This window comes from Embiotoca jacksoni, unplaced genomic scaffold (assembly GCF_022577435.1).
Source record: "Embiotoca jacksoni isolate LCO1_2020_lvr unplaced genomic scaffold, fEmbJac1.0.p SCAF_104, whole genome shotgun sequence".
In the NCBI taxonomy this organism is placed as follows: domain Eukaryota; kingdom Metazoa; phylum Chordata; class Actinopteri; family Embiotocidae; genus Embiotoca; species Embiotoca jacksoni.
Window position 1 is genome coordinate 654599 of NW_027185235.1, and position 13241 is coordinate 667839.

The 13241-nt window shown below is 43.4% G+C and overlaps 1 protein-coding gene across 3 annotated transcripts; it reads right to left on the minus strand.

Moving 5' to 3' along the window:
* Positions 1–5279: 5279 nt before the first annotated feature.
* khk (ketohexokinase) lies at positions 5280–10429 on the minus strand. 3 transcript variants are annotated; one of them, XM_069175844.1, is made up of 8 exons: positions 10222–10429; positions 9344–9460; positions 8026–8160; positions 7208–7280; positions 6757–6903; positions 6346–6434; positions 6073–6230; positions 5280–5801 (listed from the first exon to the last, which is right to left on the minus strand). In XM_069175844.1, the coding sequence occupies exons 1-8, from the start codon at positions 10311–10313 to the stop codon at positions 5680–5682; spliced, it is 933 nt and encodes a 310-aa protein (XP_069031945.1). In that variant the 5' UTR covers positions 10314–10429; the 3' UTR covers positions 5280–5679. The 3 variants fall into 3 exon arrangements, with proteins under 3 accessions (XP_069031945.1, XP_069031938.1, XP_069031955.1); XM_069175837.1 differs by lacking the exon at positions 8026–8160 and adding an exon at positions 8355–8489 and having other exon boundaries at positions 10222–10428; XM_069175854.1 differs by lacking the exon at positions 8026–8160 and having other exon boundaries at positions 10222–10427.
* Positions 10430–13241: the final 2812 nt, after the last annotated feature.

The following is a 13241-nucleotide window of genomic DNA, read 5'->3' on the forward strand; positions in this document are numbered from 1 at the left end:
GGAGTGTCACCAGAGAGGGTCAACAACAGGTGAAGGTGCCGCGCTGTTGTCACGAGCAACACATGCGGTAAGCATGTTGGAAAACACTTTCTACGGCCTACAGGCTGGATTACGTAATCCTGCAGACTCGATCCTGCAATGGGCAAAAGCACGCGGTCACTCGGCTGGAACGCGCGTGCAGCGGTCTTTTTGTCGTAAGCGTCTTCATGTGGTGTGGGCACTGGAGAGGGAGGCGTGTGCTCGGGCACACACCTGGTGCAGCTCTCCGAACAAGCGGACAGTCCAGAAGTTCCTCTCTCCGAGCATCTGTTTCCGAAGTAAACTTAATGGACCTCACAGGGTGTCCAACAACGGAGTCAGCTGGACAAACAACGGTACCGGGAGCCCCTCGTCCCTCTCCCGGTTCGACTCAGTGCAGAATGTAGAAGTTGTCTCTGGAGCTCTGAACGACCTGAGGAGATTCTGGACTGAAGGTTTGAGCATCAGTCGCTTCGGGAGGAAAATTTACAAGGATTTAATAATGCCACGCGCCTTCAATGTGTGCAATGGATGGCAGCACCCATCACAGAGAGGACAAACTGACGACCAGACGTGTTTTTTGGTGAAGGGGACCTGCTCCAAAGACTCTCTCAGGACAGGAATCAGCTGGTCGGAGATCTGACAGACAACTTCACCACGTGTTCGGAGTCCTGGCCAGAAGAACCATCGGAGGAACGAGTGTATGTTCTTCTGATGTGTCCGAACAAGCTGTGCTGAACTGATCACCTGGAGACGGAACCTGCAACACATGTTCTGATCCGGAGCACCTGGACCCTCCATCAACAAGGTAAGACCAACTTTTCACCTGTTTAAGGACAGTAAAGGAGACAACGTGACTTTAATCCGTCAGTCACAGTTTATCATCATGAAGTTCTAAACAGATGTGTTGTCATCACTGTCTGCAAGTGTTGGGTCAGAGTTCATCAGAACCACTGAGATCCAGCAGCTCTCCTCGTTTCCCTCGTTTCCCTGAAAGACAACTGACTGAAATGCAAACACTCCTTTTTAGTCGCAATGCTAATAGATCTGAACCACAATCAGAGCCTTATCAGTGATAGTCCACCACAGACACAGAAAAGTTATCAATAACTGATCCTTTGATCATTGAGCGATCAATGTCCCGCTAACAATGTGGGCTTCATTGACAATTGGAATACTTTCTGGAGAAAACCTGGTCTGATCCGGAGAGACGGCATCCATCCTACTTTGGATGGTGCAGCTCTTCTTTCTAGAAATATGGCCATGTCTCTTAACAGCCCTAAAACCTGACATCCAGGGTTGAGGCCAGGACGCAGAGCTGCAGTCTTACAGCTCCTCTGCAGCTTCTTTAGAGCTGTCACTCACCCAAAACCTTCAACATCCTATAGAGGTTGTGTCTGTACCCAGACCACCTATATTTAAAAAACTCAAGAAAAGATGTATCAATAAAAATGTAATAAAAATTGATGCTACCAAATTAGTGGATTAAAAAAAAAAAATCTGACAATTAAAAGCGGGCTATTAAATATGAGATCTCTCTGGTCTACAGTGCATCCGGAAAGTATTCACAGCGCTTCACTTTTTCCACATTTTGTTATATTACAGATTTATTCCAAAATGGATTAAATTCATTTTTCCCCTCAAAATTCTACACACAATACCCCATAATGACAACGTGAAATAATTTTTTTTGAAATTTTTGCAAATCTATTAAAAATCAAAAACGAAAAAAAAAAAAAAAAAATCACATGTACATAAGTATTCACAGCCTTTGCCATTACACTCAAAATTGAGCTCAGGTGCTTCCTGTTTCCACTGATCATCCTTGAGATGTTTCTACAACTTGATTGGAGTCCACCTGGTAAATTCAGTTGATTGGACATGATGTGGAAAGACACACACCATCTATATGAGGTCCCACAGTTGACAGTGCATGTCAGAGCACAAACCAAGACATGAAGTCCAAGGAATTATCTGTAGACCTCCGAGACAGGATTGTATCGAGGCTCAGATCTGGGGAAGAGTACAGAAAAATGTCTGCAGCATTGAAGGTCCCAATGAGCACAGTGGCCTCCATCACCTGTAAATGGAAGAAGTTTGAACCACCAGGACTCTTCCTAGAGTCGGCCGCCCGGCCAAACTGAGCGATCGGGGGAGAAGGGCCTTAGTCAGGGAGGTGACCAAGAACCCGATGGTCACTCTAACAGAGTTCCAGCGTTGCTCTGTGAAGAGAGGAGAACCTTCCAGAAGGACAACCATCTCTGCAGCACTCCACCAAGCAGGCCTGTATGGTAGAGTGGCCAGACGGAAGACACTCCTCAGTCAAAGGCACATGACAGCCCACCTGGAGTTTACCAAAAGGCACCTGAAGGACCGTCAGACCATGAGAAACTAAATTCTCTGGTCTGATGAAACAAAGATTGAACTCTTTGGCCTGAATGCCAAGCGTCATGTTTGGAGGAAACCAGGCAGCGCTCATCACCTGACCAACACCATCTCTACGGTAAAGCATGGTGATGGCAGCATCATGCTGTGGGGATGTTTTTCAGCAGCAGGAACTGGGAGACTAGTCAGGATGGAGGGAAAGATGAATGCAGCAATGTACAGAGACATCCTTGATGAAAACCTTCTCCAGAGCGCTCTGGACCTCAGACTGGGGCGAAGGTTCATCTTCCAACAGGACAACGACCCGAAGCTCATAGCCAAGATAACAAAGGAATGTCTTTGGGACAACTCTGTGAATGTCTTTGAGAGGCCCAGGCAGAGCCCAGACTTGAACCCGATTGAACATCTCTGGAGAGATCTGAAAGTGTCTGTGCACCGACGCTCCCCATCCAACCCGATGGAGCTTGAGAGGTCCTGCAAAGAAGAATGGGAGAAACTGCCCAAGAATAGGAGCCAAGCTTATAGCATCATACTCAAAAAGATTTGAGGTTGTAATTTCTGCCAAAGGTGCTTCAACAAAGTATTGAGCAAAGGCTGTGAATACTTATGTATGTGTTATATTTTCGTTCTTTATTTTTAATAGATTTGCAAAAATTTTAAACAAACTATTTTCACTTTGTCATTATGGGATATTACATGTAGAATTTTGAGGAAAAAAAATGAATTTAATTCATTTTGTAATAAGGCTGTAACATAACAAAATGTGTAAAAAGTGAAGCGCTGTGAATACTTTCCGGATACACTGTAAATCTCTGTTAGTAAATAACTTGATAACTGATCATCAGATTGATTTACTCTGTCTCACAGAGACCTGGCTGCAACAGGAAGAATATGTTAGTATTAATGAAGCAACTCCTCCCAGTCATATTAATTATCATATTCCAAGAGATTCAGGCTGAGGAGGAGCAGCAGGAGGAGCAGCAGGAGGAGCAGGAGGAGGAGCAGGAGCAGGAGGAGCAGGAGGAGGAGGAGGAGGAGGAGGAGGAGTGGCAGCAATCTTCCACTCAAGTTTATCAATTAATCCAAGACAGAAACTTAGTTATAAATCATTTGAGAGTCTGACTCTTAGTCTCTCACACCTGATAGATTCCAATTTGTCAATGTCAACAATGAGTCTTCCAGACAAACAAGAGTTAGTTATGGAGTTCCACAAGGCTCAGTGTTAGGCCCAATACTTTTTACTTTGTACATGCTTCCATTAGGAGATGTCATCAGGAAGCACTGCATCAACTTCCATTGTTATGCAGATGACACTCAGCTATATATTTCTATAAAACCAGATGAAACTAATCAGTTAGTAAAACTTAGAGCCTGTCTAAAAGACATAAAGGCCTGGATGACCAAAAACTTCCTGCTTCTAAATTCAGACAAAACAGAAATTATTGTACTTGGTCCTAAACACCTCAGAAACTCTTTCTGTAATCACTTAGTTACTCTAGATGACGTTGTCTTGGCCTCCAGCAAAACTGTGAGGAACCTTGGAGTCATCTTTGATGAGGATTTGTCCTTTAGACACCATATAAGGCAAATCTCCAGAACTGCCTTCTTTCATCTACGTAATATTAATAAAATCAGGAAAATCCTTCCTCAGCATGACGCAGAAAAACTCATTCCTGCACTTGTTACTTCTAGACTAGATTATTGTAATTCCTTGTTGTTAGGATGTCCAAATTACTCATTAAAAACCTGCAGCTGATCCAAAATGCTGCAGCAAGAGTACTGATGGGATTTAACAAGAGAGATCATATTTCTCCAGTTTTATCTTCTCTTCACTGGCTTCCTGTTAAATCAAGAATATAATTTAAAATTCTCTTGATGACTTACAAAGCTCTACATGACCAGGCTCCATCATATCTTGGAGACCTTATAGAACCATATAATCCTAGCAGAGCACTTCTCTCTCAGTACGCTGGTCTACTTGTGGTTCCTAGAGTTTCCAGAAGTAGAATGGGAGGCGGAGCTTCAGTTTTCAGGCTCCTCCCCTGTGGAACCAGCTCCCAGTTTGTGTTGGAGGGTCAGAAACCCTCTCTAGCTTTAAGATTAGACTCAAAACGTTCCTTCTTGATAAAGCCTATAGTTAGGGCTGGCTCAGGTAGACCTGAACCAACCCTTAGTTATGCTGTTATAGGCCGAGGCTGCTGGGGGACCTCATTACATGCTGAGCTTCTTTTCTTTCCTCCTACTCTTTAACTGACTCATACCTCACCATCTTCTTCTCTCCCATAGTTTCTTCTTATTATCTGTTGTCTCCATTCAGTTCCTTCACTCGTGTAGTTTCTGTTCTTTCTTTTCCAGATGTCCCGTCATGGAGCTGCATGTCTCTGCTCTGCGATTGTCGTCTCCACCAACAGTTCTTCTCTTCTATCTCTATGCCGTCCTTTTCTCTCTCTGCTCTCCTCTCACCCCAACCAGTCAAGGCAGATGACCGCCCACCTCTGATCCTGGTTCTGTTAACAGATGTTCTCCACCTCTGAGGCTGGTTCCGTTAACAGATGTTCTCCACCTCTGAGCCCGGTTCCGTTAACAGATGTTCTCCACCTCTGACCCTGGTTCTGTTAACAGATGCTCCGCCCACCTCTGATCCTGGTTCTGTTGGAGGTTTCTTCCTGTTAAAGGGAGTTTTTCTTCCCTCTTTTAGAGGTTTTTCTCCCTTAAAGAGGAGTTTTTCCCTCCTAGCTTATGTGGGAATTGTTGAATTGTTGGTTTCTCTGTATAATGTTGTAAAGTCTTGCTGTAAGGACATAAATGTGTTAAGTGCCATGAAATAACCTGTGTTGTGATTTGGCGCTATATAAATAAAATTGAATTTAATTGAATTGAAAATGTTCAGCTGTTTATTGATCCGTCAGATTTGATTTCATCGGGTAAAAACACTTAAACAGTCACTTCATCTCACAGTTAGCATCACTGTATTAGCATCTTCTTAGCGGTTCATTACAGGTAATAACGGTTCACTCACTAGAGTCAGTAATAAGAGATCAAACAAATATCAGTTATTGATTATATCACTACTGGATGTTTCAAGTAACGATCAGTTATATTATCTATCAATGAGTTAATAACTATAAACATGCTGCTCTTTCACATCTTGAGCCTTTTTTAAACTGATAATTAAATACAATTAATCATGATTCGAGTGCTGAAACAAATCATGTTTGTTTTTCCTCTTTCGTGTTTGTGTGTAACTTCAAACTGTAACCACAGTTCTCTTAATCGTTACGGATTCATCTTCCATGAATCGTCGGTCAACGTTTCGCGAATGCCGTCATAACCATGGAAACCACACTTCCTGCCAGCGACTCTGCAGCCGAACGTCAAAGCGTCCGTCAAACTTCCACCTACATAGGGAAAAAATATGTATACATTTAATCATCAAAGCCAAATACCGACAGAAATTTAATTGTGTAACTAAAAAATATGTAGTTTAAACAAGGATTTAGACACGTGTTGGTGTTTTTTCACGCTTATTTACAGCTGCAGTCTGAGCTACAACCCATTAAGCCCCGCCCACATCGCCACCTCTGGTGGGAAAAATATCAGAAACTCAAAACTCTGAAGATATTTCTCGGTTACAGAAACGTCTCACTGTTGGACAGTCACACGTCTCACCTTTGGACAGGGTGTAGATGACGGCGGCGTTGAAAGTGTCTCCAGCTCCGAGAGTATCGACCAAAGTTTCAGGAGAAAAAGCGTCTGAATGAACGAGTCGACCGTCAGGACCCAAAGCACCCGCTCCTTCTTCTGCCCAGGCACAGATGAGGACAGCCCTGAGACAGACAGGTCAGAGATGGACAGACAGGTCCGAGACAGACAGACAGATCAGCGTTATAAATGTCTTATTTTCATCATAAATGAAACCGCTGACCTTTGACCTCCACTCACCCCTGTTTGACTCGACTGTAAAGTCCTTTCAGAGCAACTTCAGCCGAATGGAACCCAAAGTGACGAGCAACATCTTTACTGACAAACACCTGAAAACATGAGAACGTGACAGAACACGTGACAAACTGACAGAATACGTGTTGCGGTGCACTTCCACAGGTTGTCCAGCAGGTGGCAGCGTTTGTGATCACAGGTGGCTGAAGTGAAACGTGGCCATCTGAACTGTTCTCATACTAGGAAGCAGCGCCCACAGTGACCGTGAAGGACTCGTCATATAGAAAACCAGAAATCTTCCTATTCATTACAAGGTGTACAATCGTAAAACCTACAAATCACAGTTTATGTGGCCTCACGAGTATCGTGACCGTATTGAAACGGGAGATGACTACAAACATCCTCGAGGAGACGCACCACGTCGCCGTGTGGAAACAGCTGATACAGTGGCTCTCTGGTCTTCTCTATTTCCACTGAGATGGTGATTTTGTGTTCCCGTGGCAACGTGCTGTTGTACATCACGACCTGCTGGATCATCTTCACCTGCTCCTCAGCGTTTCGGCCCTGCAGGGTGAAATAGTACGACTCAGACAGCAGCATCAGTACAGGAAGGCTCTGGTCCACTTCCTGTAAACAAGACGTTACTTTCACATGTTGTTCAGTCTACTAACCTGTCACAGGTCACATGGCTACTGTGGTTACCGTGGTTATTGTGGCTAATGTATTTACTGTGGCTAATGTGATCTAATTTCTCCGGTTTAGAGCAGTTGGTTGAGTTTATTTAAGTTCGTCCTGTTTTAGTCTGGTTTGATGGGTTTGGTCGGGTTACACGTTGGTTCTGGTTGTTCTGGTTTCTCTCTTTTCTCACCTCCCAGTGGATCCACTTGAACTGACGAAGGTTGACTTTGGAAAAGTCCTCCACTGTGACATCAGGAAGGTTCCTAACAGACAGGAAGTGAGGTCAGAGTTTCTGTTCCCCAGAAATAAAACAGAAAGAAACCTCCATCCCATAATCACTCAGGGTCAAACTTATAAAAGTGTTTAATGTTGCCCGTTTACTCATCTGTACTGCAAACTTCCTGTTCGAAGTCTCCCATACAGATGACATTACTATCACATCATCAGGCCACCAGGACCGGAAAACTGTTTTAAATCAGTGCAATAAACCTTTAATGTGTCATTTTAAATTCGTCCTGTTTGACCCAGTCAGTGTGATGAAGGGAGAGAAACAGTTTAATGATCAGAACCGTCAATCAAAAATGGATAAGTTTCATCAAGCCGAGAAGTAATTAATCAGACTGATAGATTACTAATCATATTGATGTGTTTGGTGATTGAACGTAAAAATTAACTGTTTCACCATGAAATCACATTTCCTTCATGTTCAGACTTTCACCGATTTTCAGTGTGAAGACTGATCAATTAGCTGATCAGTGTGATTCAACATTTGATAACCAACAGCTCAGATTTCTGTCAGTAAACAAACTATTCTAACTTCACTGTAATTGTAAAGCAGTAAACAGTATGAATATCATATGGAACCATGTCACTGTGGTCGTCACGGTAACAATGTGATTATTGAATAGGTGTCTAGTAAACGCTGTATAACGCTGGTCGTCACGGTAACAACGTGATTATTAAAAAGGTGATTGCTCAACGCTGTGTGACGCTGGTCTCTCGTCTTACGTATCACAGAGAACGACGGTTCGTGATCCGCTGGGTGGACAAACCACACAACATGCACACGGAGTTTGACCTTCGACCTGCCAAACCACTGTCGAGACATCGATCGCATGCCGCGAGAAGTCGGCCATGATGAAACTGACAAGAGAGACACAGGAAATATCACCCTGCCCTTCAAAATAAAACCACAGAGAGAAAAGAAGGTGGTGGAGCTGCTCTGTGATGATGATGATGTTGTTGTTGTTGTTGTTGTTGTTGTTGTTGTTGTTGTTCCTGAAACAGAGGCAGTTGTTGTGACACACCCACCCACACATACACACACCTGTTCACACCTGTTCATGTGTAAGATGGTGCGGCTTCCTGTGCTGATGTTGCTGATGACCACTGAGGCTGGAAGGTTGCACTGAGCGTGTTCAGACACCAGAGACACATCGATGCAAAACTTCTGAAAATCTTCCAAAATAAAACTACAGACAGGAAACACTTTATATCTCCTCCAACTTCCAAAATAAAATGACACTCGGAAAACTGCCCTTGGTCCTCACCTGGTCCTTAAAGTGACCAGGTTGTCCCTGACAACATCTCAGATCTCTTTGTCCACTCAGAGGAGACAGAGATACAGGAGAATAGGAGACATGAGTAGGCAAGAGACGAGGAGATGTAAGACAGGAGACGAGTAGAAGAGTAGGCAAGAGACGATGAGACAGGAGACAATGAGACGGGAAACAGGAGACACGAGGTGACACCAGGAGACACGGGGAGACACGGATACAACTATAGAGGAGACGAGGAGATAGGAGACAAGGAGACATCAGTTTTTCCTGTCATCCTGCAGCCTTTCACTTCAGGGAAGACATTCATGTCTCTGAAATGTCTTGTGTAGGACAGATTAAAACTCCGTCTCATCAGTGTGATAAACGGAGACTTTAGACATCAGCTGTTGCCATCGATACAATAATGATGATAATCCTATAATCAGTTTCAGTTTGACAGATGAAAAGCACAAACATTTTCCAGCAGTATTTATATATATATATTACTCATCAACAGAACATATTCTATCTAAATATCATAATTCATATGATGTATCATTTATATACATATTTTATGTTGTAAATTTAATAAATTGTAAAATTTATGAAAACAGATATTAAAAATAAAAAAATGCTAAAATATATAAGAAAATTCAAAGTTTAACAGAAACACTTTCTTCTTTGTACTTTAAATAAAATAGAAATCAGTCCTCAGTTACTTCCTCATCAACCGACTCCTTTTGTCCGTGACGAGTTCCAGTTAGTTTATTGATCAGAGTTTTACTCACTCGGCCACCGGACCAGCAGACAGCGAACCCATGAAGGAGCACGGCGCCCCGAGCAGAGAAAGAACCGTGCAGGAGTTTGAAGCATTTCCTCCTCTCTGCCAACGCTGCGACAAACACCTGCAGGTACACAGTGATGACATCACTGACATCATATTTATAACAAACTAATTGCCACGAGTCAGACGTGAACAGTTAACGTTTGAAAATCTGCTCTATCTGCTGTCTAAATACAGAAGAATGACAAACAACCTGGTCGTCACCATGGAGACCATTACAGGGACAAAACAGATCATTATTATTGTTGTGTTGTTTTAGCAGATAATCTTATAAAACAGCAAACTAACAGCAACAAAGTAACGTCCGTGTGGGCGGATTGTTAACGCTTTACGTTGTCTGTCAATATAGTAATTATTGTTGTTTATTATTATAGTTGTTTATTAGTATTGTTTACCATACAACACCTGGCTCTAACTAGTACGACCTAAATTAACCACCACATGACTTATTGTTGCGGTGAGCAGGTGTTTCTCTTCCTTTCACCACAAACGTTGACATGTCGAGTGACGTCAGACCGATTTATCGGAGTTGTCACCATCGGCGTTTTTACAATCCTGTTGACGACAAATCTTTTCGAACACATAACAAATGACTTCCTGTCAGCTTGATGTTAATACACACTATCTATGATCGATTCTGTTAGAACTCCAGATTCTAACAACTGGACAGAAAACGTCCTGCTGAACTCCACGTTGATAAGAAACATTGTAATATAAATACAACTCATTGAAATTGGTTGGAAACATTGTAATGTTGTTTTATCCGGAGAACTCCAGCTCCCCCGTTCCCCTTTAAGTGTGTTCATTAGCCTGTGTGCTAACCTGCTGTCAGTGTCTTCTTCAGGGAATTTGTTGACCACATTGATGATGTCCAGACACACCAGACCCACACACAGAATCTTCTGTTCCTCCATGTTTGTTCGACTGTTTTCAGCCTGTGATGAAAACACAGTCAGCAGCAGTCTGGACTTTGATACAGAAACGTGTCATTATCAGCTCTTAGTCAAGACACAACACTAAGAGACAAAACTTCCTGTCAGCACAGACTGTCAAAGTAAGAGCCCTACAGACAGCTTCCTGCCATCGTCTTTATTGTGGCTTTATGAGGTTGGGTTAGGAAGAGGAAGAGGAAGAGGAAGATGATGCTGATCCCCCCATCCTAATGAATGGACGAGAGGTGGTGCACGGTCCATCCTCCGGGTGGTTGTCCTGGCCCAGTCCCACTCCATCCTGCTCTGATTTCTGTTTGAGAATTTGTTGTAAGCTGTGCCGGAGGACGGTTCTGTCCTTTACGATGGCGAACGAAAATCCAATTCAGGTTGTGAGCCATGCTGATAAAAAAAAAAAAAAAGATAAAATAAAGATGGGGCAATGAGAAAAAGAGAAACAAAACGTGTTTGTGGTTTGCGTGTCGCTGAGGTCAGAAAGATCCTGTTACATCCAGTCTGATTGTGGGTGTCAGTTTTGGGACCTTTTTGTGTTTATGTCAGGTCTTTCTACGTTTTTGGTGGTAATGGATGTGTGCTGGGTTGGCTCTCCCCCTCAGTACTCTGAAGGTCACAGTACACATCCGTTCATCAGGTGAGGAGGGCCTTCACATGGTCGGTGACTTCCTGTTTTATTCGGGTTAGGTTTGTGTGGGCCCATTTTTTTGTCTACCTCAAAAGCTGCTGTCCAATCAGGGGTTAAATCTTGTCTAATGTCCTCCAGGCTGTTTTTATAATGGTCCTGCAGAATGATTAGGGTGGTGTATCCCGAGTGTTTAACATTGCCCATAATTAAGTCCATGGTCTGTGATGTGGGTCCTGCTGGATGGATCATAGTGCTCAGATTTAGGCATATGATTCTGATTGTTGGCCTTCATATCTTTTAGGTGGAGGAGGACAGGAGTGAGGACATCAGCGTGACCCATTTTCTGGAGGTTAGGAAGACGATGCTGATGCGGCCATCCAAATCAACGGACGAGAGGCTGTCCATTGTACTTCCTCCAGGTTCGGGTTAGGTTAGGATAGGATAGGGGATGATAACCACACTGAGATGGGCCCTTCCTAAAAAACCCTTTTTTTTCTGAAGGTCGTACCCGCACTAATTGGGGACACAACTGATGCAGCCGCCCGGCGCCTCCATAGTTTAAGTAGGCGACACCTCTTTTTTTTTTCTCCATGTTGAAACTCTGTGGAACAAGCTGGTCTGCTTACGTATATTAATGTGTTTTAGGAAACGCACCCACAGTTATTTTAGATATCACATCCTGTGACTGGACCGATTAATCAAGCTTGATTAAGACGGGGAAGAAACTTCCATGTTTCGTAAAATGATCAGAGTTGTTATACCTGAAAACTGCTTCTTTATAATCATCAGTCTGGAAGCTCAGTTTCATCCTTCTGGTGTTTGTTTTGATGTCAGGAAAAGAGGAGAAACGGTCACGAGCAGGAGGTCACATGTCCTTTCAATACCTTAGTTTATAGTTCACTGACATCTACTGACATCTACTGACATCTACTGACTCTTTTCTTTTGAGGAAAATGGTTGACTTGTCACTTGTTAAGACTTGTCTTATCTCAGATGATGATGATGATGATGATGATGATGGTTTCTATTGATCTCAGATTTTACACAATTTTTTAGTTTTCAATGAAACAAAGAAATCAAAATACTCCCCTGCCCCGACACACACACACACACACACACACACACACTTAGCCCCCCACTCTGTAATGATGTAAATCGAAAAACAAACAAATTATAATCAAAAATAAAAGAAGCAGGAAGTCACCTGGTGCAGGTGTTTGAGCGGACATGCAGAGGTTGTTTTGGCTTTGCAATTTGGTGACGGAAGGCGGGAAGATGAACAGATGTGTGCAGCGGCTCTGACAGACACTCAACAGCTGGACATTTGTTCCAACAGCAGCGGAGCACATGCTCATCTCAGAGGTACGTGATCTATCTGTCGAAGCGCTCGGACATCAGACTTCTACTGGTGTTTGTTGGTTTGTTTCTCGTGAACAGGCGGCTCGTTTTTCTCAGTTTAAACCTCGTTTATTAATTTGGCGGGATCCTCACAGAGCCTGCGCTTATTGAATTCGCTCTCTTGAGTTTCCGGTGCGCGCGCTTCTTTCCGTCAGGTGTTTGTTCAGGTGACTGGCGGCTCCGGTTGGAGCGCACGCGGCGGTTGTAAAAAAGGAGTTTGAATTAGTTTTTGAAAGTTCAGACGAGCTGGAAGTTTTCATTGAGGAGGGCCTGTCAGACCTCTTTAAGCCCGAGCCGAGCTGGTCCGAGCCGAGCCGAGCCGAGCGGAGCGAGCGAGCATCTCACTCCAACATGATTGTTCATCATCTTACGTTTTAGTTTTGTCATGTAGACCAAGAACCAACAGACAGTGTGTGTCTGCAACTACAGCCGGCTTCATCTTCATCATCAGCCTCGATGCGTTGTCCGGAGCTCTGTCTGCTCTGTGAGTCTCTGGTTGTATTTATAATGTACAAGTTCCTTTTAATTAGACCAACAGTCTGTTTGGTGTGTGTGTCTGTAGTGTTTAGTGTGTGTGTGTGTGTGTGTGTATATTGTGTGTGTTTGTTGTGTGTAGTATGTGCGTGTGTTGTGAGTCATTGCTGCGTCATGTTGGACTTGGGCTCCTGCTAGTACAAAGCCAATATGTGTCAGCCCCCAGTCCTGCCTGTTCTTTAATGAGGCAACAGGAGAAGATGTCAGGCTTCAAGATATTTATTTAACAGCAACAGAACAATCAGTTTACAGAGCTCTGGATCCAGACTATGTTTCCCTTGCGATAATAACAACAAAGTATGTGTCAGTTCACGAAGTCTGAAGTCTGATCTCCTGAC

What these genes read in the sequence shown, in the direction of transcription:
- khk (XM_069175844.1), bottom strand. Translation starts at nt 10,313, where the DNA reads ATGGAGGAACAGAAGATTCTGTGTGTGGGTCTGGTGTGTCTGGACATC. An exon ending in ACCGTCGTTCTCTGTGATAC is followed by an intron (nt 7,281 to 8,025) that starts GTAAGACGAGAG and finishes CCTGTCTGTTAG; the next exon opens with GAACCTTCCTGATGTCACAG. An exon ending in CATCTACACCCTGTCCAAAG is followed by an intron (nt 5,802 to 6,072) that starts GTGAGACGTGTG and finishes TTCCCTATGTAG; the next exon opens with GTGGAAGTTTGACGGACGCT.